This window comes from Oxyura jamaicensis, chromosome 1 (genome assembly GCF_011077185.1).
Source record: "Oxyura jamaicensis isolate SHBP4307 breed ruddy duck chromosome 1, BPBGC_Ojam_1.0, whole genome shotgun sequence".
Lineage (NCBI taxonomy): Eukaryota > Metazoa > Chordata > Aves > Anseriformes > Anatidae > Oxyura > Oxyura jamaicensis.
The window spans coordinates 132,235,805-132,251,642 of NC_048893.1; the positions used below are offsets into that span (position 1 = coordinate 132,235,805).

General features: G+C 40.8%; 1 protein-coding gene across 3 annotated transcripts in view; it reads left to right on the forward strand.

Moving 5' to 3' along the window:
* The first annotated feature begins 9,310 nt into the window (after nucleotides 1-9,310).
* Nucleotides 9,311-15,838, forward strand: part of PRKX (protein kinase X-linked) — a 58,669-nt gene continuing 52,141 nt past the window's right edge. For 2 of the 3 annotated variants that reach the window (XM_035310354.1, XM_035310436.1), the window contains exon 1: nucleotides 11,882-12,014. In XM_035310354.1, coding sequence (XP_035166245.1) covers nucleotides 11,897-12,014 — 118 coding nt within the window. In that variant the 5' untranslated portion in view covers nucleotides 11,882-11,896. Of the gene's footprint in view, nucleotides 9,750-11,881; nucleotides 12,015-15,838 lie in introns of those variants that run through there. The other variant, XM_035310270.1, reaches the window with a different exon arrangement.

The window sequence follows — 15,838 nt, forward strand, 5'->3', positions numbered from 1 at the left end:
GAGATTTAAAATGGACAGAGCTGACTAGGAAAGTTATGCAATTAGCCAGTTCTGATCCAATTTCTCTCTTCAGCAGTTACTATAGGCTGTGCTTCTAAGTCCCCAGTGAAATTTCAATCTGTCGTTCCCCATTAGGAGGTCTGAAGGAAGCTGAAAAGGGAGCCCTGCCAACACTCTCCTTGGAGAGGCTGCCGCTAGGGCTCCTAAATCCCCTGCAGCCTCTCCTCCACAATCATGCCTGAAAGTGTTGTCCTGATTCCCACCACACTACCAACCCTTCATCTTGCTCCAAGTTTCAAGCAGGAACAGGCAAATTCTTTATTATAGGCCAATAGGCCAATGTTTTATTATAGACCAATGTTTTACTATAGGCCGACATTCTATTATTTATTTATATTTGTCATTTCTCACACACTACTTTTTCCTGGAATGAACTTGGGTACACTTTTCAGTGGAGTGGGTAATAAAAACAAACAAATAAATAAATAAATAAATATTCTTTAAAAGCCATCTGTCACAGTTTACTATTCATTTTATGTAATAACCTTTTCAGCTGTGCATGTGTCATTGGGAGATATGAACCTTGTTCCATGCAAGGAGACTGCTTGGCTCTCTGATGAAAGGGTGTGTAAAAACAGAAGCAGATAAGAAACCCACAGTATATAAACATGAGGAGAACAGCTTCTTATAACATGAAAGCAGCACCACTGATAAAGTGGTCAAGGCAGTAAAGTATCTGAAGAGTAACGGTCACAAAAAAGGAGTAACCAAAAAAGATTAAAACCATATCCTCACACTGCAGGACCTACCAACTAGTTAAATGCAGCCCAGGTTAAAAACAGAGTTTATATAGTTTATATATATATGTGTACATAGGGTTTTAACAAATATATATATACATTTTATTAAAAAATACGTGGGTTTTAGTAAAATAGATTATATAAATTTGTGTGGATTCCATGACACATTTAACATAGAGGGAAGAGAAAAAAGGAAAATTGAACTGTTCAAAATGAAAACAATTTAACTACATGCAAAAACACATATTTCTGAAATCACAGCAGAAAGAATATTATTACTATTTTCATTCTTCCCAACCCAAATCCATTTTTTTTCCTTTCAATTTCTAACTAATAGGTTGGAGAGACACTCAGGAACATCGAAGAGCAGAATAGCAAAAATGTAAGGGTGCACAGATAAAACAAATGTCATGCAGCCATCACCTTAATCTCCTGTATGCTTTCATGCATCACAGCCTGAGATCACAAGGAAGTGGTGCTCTGAGGGACTGCTGTGTCTCCTTCTCAAGGAAGGATAGACATGGACAAGCAGCACATTCAGTGGAGGCTGTGAGCACTTGTGAAGCTCTGCTGGGGTAGCTGCAGGCTGTGAAGAGACAAACCATGGCTGAAAACAAAACCTCATGGTTCATTCCCAATATAAATTAATGATAAATATAAATTAAAGAGCTCTCTCTTGCTGTGTGGTGTACTGGTTAGTGGTCAGCTCCACACCCCAAACTGTGAAGCCAGTGAAATTCCTGACAAAACTCCTCTCATTTCCAACATGAGCAAGACTGCTCATAACATTTTTATGGGATAGCAGCAGCTACAAACAGTTATCTGCAGTCCTAGCACATTCTCCAAGCATTTTTTTTCTGCCAGCATTTTCATTTACCTGCAAATATACCAACACGGGAACAAAGTCAGAGCCAGGCAGAGCCTCCTGCACAAGAGCAACATCCATGTGTATGTAAAGAGACATCTGCAGCATTTCAGATGAACTTAAAAAGTGGAATTGTCTATAATAATGGTGAGGAATAGACTTGGTATGTTTAAACGGTAATGTTTCAAATAGGGTTCCAAGTTAACACAGGCTAAGTAACTTTTAATGCAACTTAAAGTTGTCATAAATCATATATATACATACCATAGATTAAGCACATAATACCTTTTGAGAAATTTACTAAGAATTGAGAGAGGGAAACATCAGAACTAAGGACCTGTTTCCTGTAAGGAGAAACTAACAAAAATAGTTTATTTTTTTACAAAATCATATTATCTATTCACGTTGGACATCAGTAAGTGCAAAATTCACATTAATTTCCACTAGATTTGAATCAGTGTCTACAGAGTCATCTTTTAATACTCGGAGTGTGTCCCTATTAACTAACCCCAGCAAAAGGAAACAAAAACAAACAAACATAAAAGTGTATGTAGCTTATACCTGCTACAAAAACTCTGTCATCACAATATCCCTGTACCTATGAGGAGGAGGTGAGTGGATGAAGAAAAATATCATCACAAAAGGAGACAAACATGTTGAGAAACTTTCCAGAACACTGGGCATAAGCCTTTACAAAGTGAATTTGTTAACAATTATAACATGATGCTTCTCTGCCTCATGTTGGATATGATCTGATTCCTAAACCTGCAAAGCTCAAAGAGTATGCTTCTATTTATTTTTAGCAGAATAAATGATATCTTCTTCCTGAATGACTTTTTCCTCTAATTCAAGCCACCATGTACTTCATTCTTCTTGGACATGCAGGGAATTGCACTGAGAGTGCATCAGTTAAATGTAGTTAACTATGTCCTGAGAGGCTGGTAGCTTCAATTCCACCTGTCAGATTTTACATTTAATTGAGTAATCCTAATTACATCTGTCTAAAGTTTATAAAATTCAGTCTAAAACCTGGATAGCAGAATGGCTGTGCACAACACCTTGGTTTTCTAAGAGTCTGTTTTTATCAGAGCTACGATCAAGTGATCCACTCCAGCTGTCCAGAGAAATGATCCACTGCTTTCCAACAAACACAAAGACTGGAAACAAGATAGCTCAAAGGCCATAAATCATCTGCTAAATATAGTAGGAGAGTTATGTAATTAGGTATTTTGCAAGATAAACCTCTGGTTGGCTTATATATTGCTGAACTCTCTTCTACATCCATATTTTGCTTGCCCAACATTCATTGTATTATGCATTTATCATGTTGACTATTTAATACTATACAAAAGTAATATACAGGGGAAAATAAAATGTACCACAAAGCCCTGGATGGTTAATTGACTTTCTTCAGGAGTGAATGTGACCAGCTATGTATAGTATGTATAGATTATGCTTGGACATAATCTAGGGTTTTCTCATATCTGTAATGATTATTAACTTGACTTAATGATATTAACTTGACTTTTCCAAAAAGCCACAATGTTTTTGTTTGTTTGTTTTGTTTGTTTGTATGTTTGTTTTGTTTGTCTGTTTTGTTTTTGGTAAAGTTCATAGTTCAATGAACAAGATTCCTGAATATATTTCCATTTCATATGTGAAAACGGTTTCATTCTCAGTTCCATTGTTTGAACACTTTCATGCTTTTTGTTTATGTTTCCATTCTTAGAAGCACTATCAAATCCCACCATTTCTAATTCCATTGGTTTTAATAGAATTTAGGCACTTGTTTAAAACAAATAGAAATTAGGTAGGCACTGGAATATTTTGCTTAATGAGTCTACAGTGACTAATGTGGTGAACAGTTCATAAACTGAACTGTAAACAGAAGGATGAATCACAGATATATCACTCTACATTTGTTTGGCTAAGTATATATTTGACTAGCAGGAAAAAAAAAAAAAAAAAGCACATTTTATTTCATGCATAAGATTATAACAATGAATTATAAGAAATCTAAAATCTATTTCTTCACTTTTGGCAGTGATTAGATGGTAGTAGTATCAGCAGAAATATTTTTGAAGGTTTTTCTATCTGTTTTAGCTCATGTTTCTGTAAGAAAATTAACTGGTAGTGTAGATAAATCAGTTCAGTTTGGAATGTTATGTTAAAGTGGTCCGTCATTATATAAGTTTGTTGTGGTTTAACCTGGCCGGCAGCTAAACACCACACAGCCATTCGCTCACCCTCCCCCCTCCCTCTCTGGGATGGGGGAGAGAAACGGGAAAGTAAAGCCTGTGAGTTGAGATAAAGACAGTTTATTAAGATAATAATAATAATAATAATAATAATATGTACAAGCAAGTGATGCACAATGCAATTGCTCACCACCCGCTGACCAATGCCCAGCCCAACCCTGAGCAGCCAGCCCCCCAGCCCGGCTAGCCACCCCTATATATTGTTCAGCATGACGCCAGATGGTATGGAATACCGCTTTGGTCAGTTTGGGTCGGCTGTCCTGGGTCTGTCCCCTCCCAGCTCTTGCTGCACCCCCCGCCTGCCCGCTGGCAGGACAGAGTGAGAAGCTGAAAAGTCCTTGGCTTAGTGTAAGCAGTGCTCTGCAGCAATTAAAACATCAGCATGTTTTCAGCACTCTTCTCATCCTAATCCCAAACACAGCACCCTACCAGCTACTAGGAGGAAAAATAACTGTCCTAACTGAAACCAGGACAAATTTAAATTATTTAAATTAAAATAAAGTAATGAATTACAGAATACAAGAGAACAGATTAAGAAAATAATATATTATTTCATGGCAGATCAGTTATGGATGATAATAAAGCCATAATTTTTGTTGCTGGATTCAACTGACAGAGTCCTCTATTTTCACAGTTCCATCCCATTTTTAAAGATGCAGCTTTCAAGCTTGCAAGTATTTTGTTTTCAAAACATACATACTTACATTTACCCATGAATAAAAATACTTATAGCATGTTTGTATAGCATTTGTAAGACTTTAGAGAATGTGGTGTCTCTTTCATTTTTCAGATACTGCATAGATTTGTAAAGACTTGTCTACGTGATTTGCTAAGGGTCAGAGTTTGCTTAGCTGACTATATTACAGAACTGAAAGAGAATGCTTGCCTCCTGCCTGGAGGTAGCCTCGGTTAAATCTGACTCTGTATTTCCTGATGGAGTTAGGCAGATACCTCCATAACACAAGAAATTTTGATAACAGAAATTAGGTGCCCATCTCTTTCCTCTGGCTCTATGGCCAGCCTCAATGCCACTGTGAAGTGATTTATTCATCTAGAAGACTGAATGAATATCTATCTAAAGTCATACTTGAGAAACACTAACCTCAGCTGTAGCTGTGCATATTCAAAGTGTTGATTCCTCTGTAGAGGGGCAAAGGGGGGACACATGACATGAAAGAGAAGAAAGTGGAGGAAAAAAACTAAGCAGCTTGATGGAAATGCAGCCTGTTGCAAATTCCCCACAGCTCACTGATTAAGGCACTGAAAGCCCTAAAAGCCTGTGCATGACAATGATCTGACTACAAAACTAGTAACTTTACTTCATAAGTAAATCTCTGAACCAATTCCGGAACTGGCTTGCCAGGGAGCTGCCTAAATGTTAAATGCACAAGCAAGGGCGTGGGTGAGAATGCAGAGCGGAGAGAGGGAGGAGGAGAGAATCGTGGCAGCCTGCATTTGGATCAGCTCATTTTGCACCACGCCTTTCCAAGCCTGAAGCCTGTGTAAATTGTGACAGGGGGAGAATCTGACACTAAATCAATGAAGATACAATGGACTCCTATATCTGGTATCTTTCTCGCTTTGATGCCTGTGACTAGAGGGAGATTTTAGCTCTTTCTTTTTCCTCGCACTAGTCCTTAGTCTTGGATATGAAGATACCATCATGAAACCAAATACTATTTCAAAAAACACTGAATTAAAAGATTTACTCTGTTCATGCATTAGATGTACGTGCCTTAGTAAAGACAATTAAAATTTCACTTTAGAAGTGCTTTAACTATTGTCTCATATCGAGGGGAAAAAAAATAGGTTTTGCACAGAAATTTTACATTTATCTACTTGAAGACTCCTTGAAGAAATGGCTTAGTTCCCTGAGGCTGGTACCGACAGGTGTGCTTTATTATTCTGTTTGAAACCCCTGAATGTTACAAAGTTTATGTAATGTTTGTCTTGCTGAAGCTCATACTATTTAATCATTTTTGAAATTTATTAATTCTACAGTAATCTTTGCAGGACCTTGATAAAATTTGTAAAAACACACCACATTTATATATCATAAGTTTTATACATAAATGCGACTCGTACTACATTTAATTTCTAAGTCTTCTGCATCCTTCTACAGAGCGGTGAACTGACAGCTTTATCTCATGGGCATAGCAAAGAAAGGAGCAGTTTTGAAGTTAGTATGCACAATATGGGAAAACATATAGTGCAGATGCCTTTGGTAATTTAAGGGAAGGAGGTTGGAATGAGAACCCTTTTCATACCACCAAGATCAAAACCACCAGGTATTCCATTTGCTGAGTAACTGCTATAACCAGCGTGCTATCCTGAGTATTCAAAATGAGATATACTGGTATGAACATGCATAATTAGTTCTTTGGGGAAACGAATGAACAAAAAGATGTCCTGGTGCACTGCTATCCTATTCTGTCTTCCGTCTGAAGAAAATGTCACTGACTGTCTCTGAGAGTTTGTCCAGCACACTGGTATTTCTGCGTCTCTTATTACATAAAACTGCATAATTTTTTTTTATATTTTTTTTTTCTAAAAAGTTGACCCCAGCTTCCTTTGGAGAAGGGAGCAGTTTTGCATATACGTGAGATATGCATTCAAAATGCTGAACACAACAGGTTCTTCAGCAAACGTAGGCAAAGCAATGTCTTATTTCCAGATCTCAGTCTAGTTCTGGCAAAAGCTAGGCACAAACTTGCTCAGACCAGGCAGAAGTCTAGACACCCCGGTAACTGTACTTCCACAAGCGGAAAAGTTAATGCACTTCTGAAGCTAGGCATCAGTTCAGAAAGGTGCTACAAAATCACAGTTTGGGATGTAGACATCTGCATGACTACTTTTATTTTGAGTGCTTAAATTCTCATTTGGACTTAGCTACTCTATATAATCATTTTAAACACTTAAAAATAAACATAATCATATTAAAATACAAGTGTGATAGTTGCTTTATGAATCCATAGATACATTCTCATAGTGTGTGATTGTTCATTATACAAATGGTCTGATTTCCATACATTGAAGGAACTACTTCAGATGGGTGGAACAATTTTCCCCTTTCTTTGTCCCAGGTAGGGATTTCTCGTATGAAATCCCTGCTTGTTTGCTTCACAGAACTTGCCCGATCATGAGCTTCGTTAGCAAAACAAAACAAATGAAAAACACATAGCAGTACTAATTATCTTTACTAGTTATTCTTCTTCCTCAGATCAGTCCCTGGCTTTCAGGCACTGTACTTAATGTGACAAGAGGAGAAGATACAGAACTATTTATTAATAATAACCATCACTGAAGGACTTATTCACTTCCTCCCTACAGGCTTGGACAGGTTTTCTAACAAACTTGCAGTAGTTTTACTGTGATGGTGATGGTAGAGATATGCTTTTAACAAGATTTGTGAGGAAAATTAGATATTTGTGGGGAGGGAAAAGAAACAAACAACAACAACAAAAAAACATGCTTTCAGGTAGACAAATGCAAGTCTGCTCAGACCACAGGAGAGACTCTTTTGTCAGCAGTCACAGAGACATTTAAATGACTGCTTCCCTTCACAAACCAAGAGTTGAGTGCCTAAATCATATCCATTTGTTTGATATGCACATCACAATGTTCCCTCTAAATGACAGAGCAATGATCTCTGTTATCAACTCATGGACAGTCAGGTAGAAAGTTTGGACTCATTTCTATAGTTTAACCAAAGGTTTCCTGAAAATTAGAAAAGCAAAGCAAAGCAAAGAAAAAGAAGTAGGTAGCTTATCACCCAAGGAATCACAGTACTACCATTGTGTCTGTATGTGGTGCAAAATGAAGTTTGGCAAACATACGTACAAGCAAGGAGAACAGGGCTGGAAACCTTCCTACAAAGTCTGGCCACATTGGGCAAGAAAGTATCATATCCACTACTGTAACCCAGTAGGCAGCTCTACTTCCCGGTGTAATTTGCAACGTTATGACTTTTGATTCTCAGTCTCTTTGTATTGGAAAGAACAGCATGTTATTCCCCTGAAATACTGTGAGCAATAATCAGCAGCAAGATAAATTCTAAGTAGGTTACACAGAGGTGGTAAAGAACATTAATAATACGTTGATGCTCTAAATATAAACATTGCAATTATATTGTTACAACTACAGCTAGCAAATGCTTTGGATACCAGGCTAGCAAGGCAGTAAGCACAAAGCTAATTTCCATCATACGAAAAGGGACACTGAATGAAATGGAGCTAACCCTATGTTTGCCAACCTGGCTGAATCACAGATTTTTTAAATGTATCCTGCCATACAAGCCGCGTGACAGGCCACCAACTATTAAAGCTTATTAGTAGAAGATTTTAAAGGAAGTTTTAAGTTCTCAAGCAGCTTAGTCACCAAGTAAAGTTCATGGCATACATAGAAATATCAGCTGAAAGTAATCAATACCTTATATAAGATTTTTGTTTGTCCTCTTTAACATCTGAGCAGTGAATGATTTCCTAGTTTTTTTTGTTTGTTTGTTTGTTTTGGAAAAAAAAAGGGGTTTCAAGAAGATCATATATTGATCTTGGACAGACTGAAGTTAAGGTACTCCTTCATGAAAATGATCATAATTAGCTCACATCTTTTATTAAAAATCATCTCAATTTGCAATGATCTGGCTAAAATAACAAAGTTATATTTGTATATAGCCTCAGCTTGAAAAATAAACATTCATCTATTGAAGAAAACTATCTTAAACAAGATGTCTCTGTTGTTGTTGAGAGAGGCTTGTTGGCTTGTTCATCTTTTGACCAAGCTAAACTCACGGCCTGCCAGAACATTTACAACTCATAATTTAAGGAATCTTTGAAATATGCCATTCAAGGCATGAATCACGAGGATTTTTGTATACAGAACATAATGTGAGTTGAAATAATAAAAACTGTAAAGCAAAAGAGAAGTCTGAAGTTCGGAGTCGGAAGTCTGGAGAGCACACTACTGAAATTTTAGAGCAAAAGCCATGTCACCCTCCGTGAGCGGCGATTCCTCTCACAGGCTGACAGGAAGCAGAGATGACCTAGCGTTTTTCCAATTAGTCACAACCCTTCGAGTCAACAAGCCAAAAGATAAAAAACACACGTCACGTTCCCGAGCACCGCGACTACAGAGGAGGCCGTGAGGGTCTCTCACGACCCCAGGTACAGATGATGTAACAATTACAAGTTCGTGTGTTCGCTGATGCTCCGTTCCATGCACAGCCGCCCGCTGGGCTCTCACAGCAGCCAGCAGGCCTCGTGCTGCCCCCGCACCGGGCACCGGGGGAGCCCCGGGCACGGCTCTCTACGCGGCCCCGCACCCGCCCTGCCCGCCTCCCCGCGGGACCGTGCCGCAGCGCCGGGCGGGCAGACCCCGCCCCTGCCGCCCCGCCCGCAGCACGGCTCGGCTCGGCACGGCTCAGCACGGCCCGGGCTCTCCCTGCCTCGCCATTGTGTGCCCGCCCGGCGGCTCGCCGCGGGGCCGCGATGCTCCAGGGCTCCGCGCCCCCTCCCAGGCGGCAGCGGGCTGCAGCGCCGGCGGGGAGCGGCCGCGCCGCCTGCTAAGGGCTGAAACTTCGCCTCGCTCCCGCCCGGCTCGGATCGGCCCGGCCCAGCCCGGCTCCCTCCATGCGCTGAGCGAGCCCCATGGACGCCTTCAGCGCCGCCAAGGCCAAAATGGGGGCGAAGAGCGGCGGCGAGGCGGCCGCGGCGGTGGGGCTGGCCGCGCCTCAGCCCGCCGCCCCGGCCCCCGGCCCCGCCGGCCCCGGCTCGCCCTGCGAGCCCGCCGCCTACAAGCTGGAGGACCTGGAGACCCTGGCCACCGTGGGTGAGTTAGTGAGTGAGTGCGGGCGGGCGGCGCGGCGGCGGCGAACAAAGGAGCTGCCCAGGTGCCTGCCTGCCTGCGGCCGTGCCGCCGGCACCGCTCCCCGCTGGCCCCCCGCCGGGCGCTCGGGGGCCGCTCCGGGGCGGCGGGGTTCGGGTTGCGGCCGGTTAACGGCCGGCAGGTGCCGTTGGGGCATCCCCCCACACAGCCCCTTGAGGGACGCGGGGAGCCTCAGCTGCAGGCGCCCGTGCGAGGGTGTGTGGCTGCCTGGCGTTAGGTTTGGGGGGAAAAGCGAGGCTACAGCCCGCATCTGCCACGCTTAATAAAGCTGCCTGGGATCAGCAGCACGGCGGAGTAAATGCGTGCTGAAATAAATGGGCGTTCAGGCAGCCGTGGTGGTGCTCGGTGCGTTATCATCTGCAGCATCTGCCCGGTGCGTCTGAGGGTTTGTACGGCTTTGCACCTGGTTTGAGGGACTGTCTGTTCAGAAGGGCTCCTTCCTCAGAGGACCCTGTTGAAGGTCTGTGTTCAGCCATACAGGAGGTCTCCTTCGGTCTCTTTCATTTGAAGACCATGAAACGGTTTTGAATAGATTTACTCTAGCAAGTGCTCTAAACTTAAATGTCACTTAAGCTCTCAAAAGCCAGCAAGCACAGTTTAAACCCTTAGTAAAGTTGATGGCTTAAAAGGGTCTTCAAAAACGGAGTTGGGAAGGCCTAGGAGTGTCATGGTTGGTGAAGACTGTGTTATCTTCTCTTGAAGCGTGTTGTTTTGTGAGATAATAGTTCCAAGTTGGAATGTCAACAGGCATTTTATTGAGAAGTTAATTGAGATTACTAAGAGACTGCCGGAAAGGTTTGCGATGCTTTTCCTCCACCAGAAGTGGTTAATCTTGTTTGTTACATCACGACCAGTTGCTGTGGATACAAGTTGTCATCACTGAGGATTATGACTTGAAGCGAAGCACAGGCTGCAGGAAAATAATAATTTTTAAGAACACGTAATAGTCATGGAAATGTTCCTGGGGCCAGTGAAGAAATTTAGAAATAATCCTGGTGTCGATTTTAAACAGCATATCTTCTTAGAGTGTTTTTTAAAGTGCTCCTTTGACTTTAGGGAAGCAGAAAGGCATTGTTCTATGGAGAATAAGGAGAAACTGCTTGCAGTAAAGACACAGAGAAGGAAAAAAAAAAAAAAAAAGTAAAAGGATCAGATAGCTGCTCATCAGGACACTGAAGGAGTACTGGAAGAACAGCCTCCCTTCCTGCTCTGGCTTCCCCAGCTTGATTTCTTCTTTTCCCCTCCATCTTTTTGTAACTCGCTCTGTCTGAGAAGATGACCGTTCCTTGCACCTCTTATGAACTGTGGCAGTGGTTGCTTGGTAGGTAGTAGGAAGACAAACCGTATAAGGAAGACAAAACATACAGTTGAAGAATATAAACATATCACAGGTACATACATATGGCTTTACCTTAATAAAGAAGCTGAGCTGGTCTGTTTTGAGTTAGTTTTGAAACACATTTAAGGCATGCCAGCCCTCCTCATTAAAAGGCTGTGAGGTGTGAAAGGATCTAGCTCCTGACCAGGAAGCAACACAGCAGCCTCAAAGTGATACTGAAAGTGAACACATCTGTGCCTGCCCCTGAGTGGCAGAGTTTATGAATTTCAAAGATGAAATGCCCTCCCCACATGGCTGTAGTGCCTCTGTGATATGAGCCATTAACTGCTCTATGAGGTTGGGCTGCTCCGTGTCCCTTAGTTATATGTGCTGCAGGCTAAAGCCGTGCAGAGTACTCTCTAGATCAGTATTTTAGCTTGAGAAGTTCATTTTTGCTTGGCTTAAACATCTTTCTATTTAAGTAGTTAAGTGCAGTTTAGGTTTATGTCACATGTACTGAAAGAGTATTTTTTTTTTTTTAAAGCAGCGGTTTATCTTAGTATCACCCTATCCTCCTTTTTCTGATCTCCTTGCACAAGTAGGTGAGATTAATGTACTGTCATCAGTTTCACTGCAGCAGTTCAGAGTCTCGCGTGCAGTTTGACTGCTGTGATAAGAATAGCCATTGTATTTCTGCTGATGCTCTCAAAAGCAGTGTGCGCTCTGTCCAAGATATTTGGCATGTTTGTGGAAGGGAGGGGGATACCCAGAAATGGCAGGACGGGAAGTTCTGGTATCTTCTCTACTAGAATCATTGTTGCTTATGGACATACCCAGGGTTAGAAACAGGATGACCTTGGAAACCATCTGTGAGAAAGCAAAAGAGGGAGGTAAGCTCCGTGCTCCTACAGCTGCATGTGGTTAGTGTGTAAGCTAACTAAAGGATGTTAGTGTCCGTGAGGTTGTGCTTTTCCTTGGGTTTAGGCAGCTTCTCTTGGAGGATGGAATGAATCTCAGAGGATTCTGAGCCAGGAACCAGATTCTGTTTCTCAGAGGGTTCCTGGTTCAGAGGATTAGTCTGTGTTAACCTGACCACTTTAATGCAAGCTAGCTTGGAAGTGCTGCTGATTTCTATTGGAAGTTATGACTGATTTAGCAAAGAACTTACTATGAAGGAGGAAATGGAGCAAAAGAAGTTCAGCACAATGATTGTGAGGGCACTTTTCTCCCCCAGACATCCCAGTACTCAAGCTTTATTTCAGTGTTTGTAGGCTCTTTGGTAAAAGGCATTGGGAGCAGAGACTAGAGCTTGTTTTTTGTGGCACCACCCTAATATTGGTCTATAAAGTGAAGTTACAAGTTTGGGGTGGGCACAGGAGTGGGGTATATACTGGTTTCTGGCACTCAGAGGACTTGAACAGGAAGAACATTTGTTTGAGGTTGCTTCCGGAGAGGCTGAAGATGTGGCTTTGAACCTTTGAGGTACATGGTGTTTGTTTTGTTTTGTTTTTTTGGTTGTTTTTTTTTTTTTTTAAACTAACCCTCTTATCTAAGAGGATAGATGTTCTCACTTTCGAGCTAGTGAAGGTGCCTTGTTCACTTCTGTATTTTAATTAATTTTCCTTTCAAAGGAGGTCAAACTATGAGTGTTTGCTCAGCATGCTCAGAAACTGCTGCTCAGACGAGGCTGACGTATTTGTGAATCTCAGCCGAACTTAAGTAGTAAATACTCACCCATGCCAAGGCTGTGGTGGCACTGTGCTGCACAGAAGCAAAAATTAGGTGTCACGGCCATGTTCAGTGAAACTAAACTGCTGAAAGTTCATGGCCCAGACATGACTAAATTTTATCTGAGCACATTTCAAACCATTTGTTGGTCTGGGCAGTGAAAGAGAGATTGTGAGCACTAGTGAATCATCCTTGGTTTTGACAGGCATTTAACAAGGGCATCCTTCCTAATTCAGTAGCCAGTGTCTGCAGCTGGACAGCTTGCATATACCCTTGAGTGGGGATACTACATTTTTAGTTATGTCATAGTGAAGAAATAACGAAGGTAAACTAGAATAATAAGTACAAGTAGAATAAATTTAGAAGATATTTGAGTAAGTGAAAGTGGGAGGAGAAATTCTATGTTCCCAAATAAAATGCAGGGTAAGGGGGCACCTCTGGGTTGGAGAAAGGTGACAAACTTATACTTGTCCTTTCTCCTGCGAGGTAGTTTCCTGCCTGTTTTTTGAAGTGCAGTGAATTCCATAGCATACATTGTAAATGTAAATCAGTTTCTATAAATCTATTAAATTGATTGAAATATTTTAATAACATTTTCATTTGAAAGGATTCTTTTAAACAACTGTTCCCATGAAGTGCTTCAAACTAAGCAAATGCGGAATAAAGAATTGGGCAAACCAGTATTTCAGTTTTTCTGAGCATGGGAAAACCTTAAAATGTACATGGGAAAAGTCAGAAGCAACTTCTTTTTAAATACTTAATTTCAATGTGTTCGCACACAAAATATGCTAGCCAAATGTATTTTAAATGGTATTATATCAGAGGGACAACAGGTACAGAACAGCAGTCTAATGCTGTAAGATGGAACCTGCTTATTTTCCATCTGTGTAGTCTAAGTAAAATATTCTACACCAGAATAACTAAGTTCTTCTTTTGTAGCTAGCTAAGCTAAGAACATTGTAACACTGTTGGCTTTTTTTTTTTTTTTTTTTTTTTTTTTTTTTTTTGAGGAGAATTAGCTCTTCTGTTTCTGACTAAGCCTTAGTTTTGGTTTCACTGCTGAGGGCACCTACTTAAAATACCGCGCTGTGGGATGTCTGTGCATTTTTTTCCTGTTTTGTCACCTTTACTTGATACTGCCATGATAAACAATGATCGATGATTTTACTTGGCGTGTCCTTAAATACCACAAGTTTTGAAAGAAAACATGGTCTGAATGTTGTGACTGTAATGGTGATCCGAATTCACCATTACATCTGAACATCTTTGAGACTTTAGTCATCAAGCTAAATGACATGGATTTTATTTTTGCTCTTCTGTGGAATGTGCTTCATTTTCCCCTGCCACAAGATCATACTTGTCCCAAAATAAATCTTTAGTATTGTTGTAGCTGATGCTCTAGAGGGAGAGCGAGCAGGTGTGACTCAGCTTCCTTCTGTTGCCTTTCCCAGTAGTGTGGTGCTTATGTGGAGTGGGCAGCAGTGGGTCCTTCCTTCCTCATAAGGTTCTTGTTCTCTTTTTAGGCTGGGAAAAGTGGACTGAAACAAATATCATTTTTTGTCTTTCACAAAGAAAGGTCAGAAAAGAGAGTATATAAAAAATCTGAGCATGTGAAATCTGAAAGTTCAGATTTCTGCTTTTCTATCTTCTGTGTTTAAAATCAAGGTGGAGGTAAATGGCTTAGTGTTTTCCTGTCTGTCACCTGTTTCTTTTGCTGTAATCTACGAGTGCGTTTTGGTATGTAACTGATTGTAGATAGAAACTCTGAATTCTTTCTCTGATGTTGTAGACATGGTATGTATTAGAATAAGCTTCGGCACTCAAATAAAATTCTTAAAGATAAATAATCTAAGTCCTATAATTAGCCCAGAGGGACCCAAAAGTGCCTGCTGCAATGCAAATAATCTGAAATCAAACTAGTACTAATATTTCGGGAATAAGAAGTATGCAAAACTCCTCTCCTACAAAATCAAGAGCACCCAATGCTTCCTCCCTACAAAAAGTTTATGCTTAAATAAAATTAACATTCCTGGCAAAGGTCCTGTTGAAAAATTCCTTCATTAATAGTGTTGCACATCAGTCCAAGCTGGAAAAAAGACAAAATGTAAACAAATAGAGAGTCGATCCCTTCTACCCTCCCCCTTCTTCAAAGGCAGGAAATACGAACTTAAAATACTGGAGGTTGGCATCATATGGGCTGTTAGGGCTTGACTCAGCTTTTCTCTGCTTAGGTTCCTGAGTTTGCATGTCTGGGCTCTTTGTAGTGGATGGAGAGGACAATAGTTTGGAGGTGGACCTCTTGCTGTTTGGGCTACTACACTGTGAAAAGTTAGGGAAATGAATCCCTGAAACACATTTAAGCCTGGTTTGGTCCACTTCAAAGGTGATATGCAATATATAAGTATCTGAAGTAAGGAAAGGGTTTTGGAGTTTATGTACTGCTTCTGTTTGTTATGAGAGGCGTAGACATGCGGACAAAATGACGAAGGGTGAATTTTCGTGAAACGAGATGGGAACTTTGTGTTTACCTTGCAAGGACTTGTCTGGGCATAAGCTGTATTTAACTAAATTAGTTTAGGTTAAACAATACAGTTCCTTACTGTTGATGCTTATCAGCATGAAACATCTTTAGCATTAGCTTTTTCTAGTCAGGAGTAATTTCATACAATGTCTTCTCTTGTTAAAGCATAATATAAATCCTCCCATGCGTACATGATTTTTGAGGTGTTTTTAGCGGCTTCAGGGGTGTTGGTAAGTAAAATTCTGCTGAGTGCTATGTGTTAGCATGCAACTGGGATATTCCTGTGACTGGGAATAGCAAGTTTCTTTCTAATTCTCAAAATTCTAATTCTGCCCCCCCACAAAGGAAAACCATTTTCAAATGAATGAACAAATGCATTCTTCTAAAAAAATGTTATTTTCACTATTATTCACTGTTTGCACTTCACATTAGAGCAGTGGTTCAATTCTGAGTTAAAATGCATAC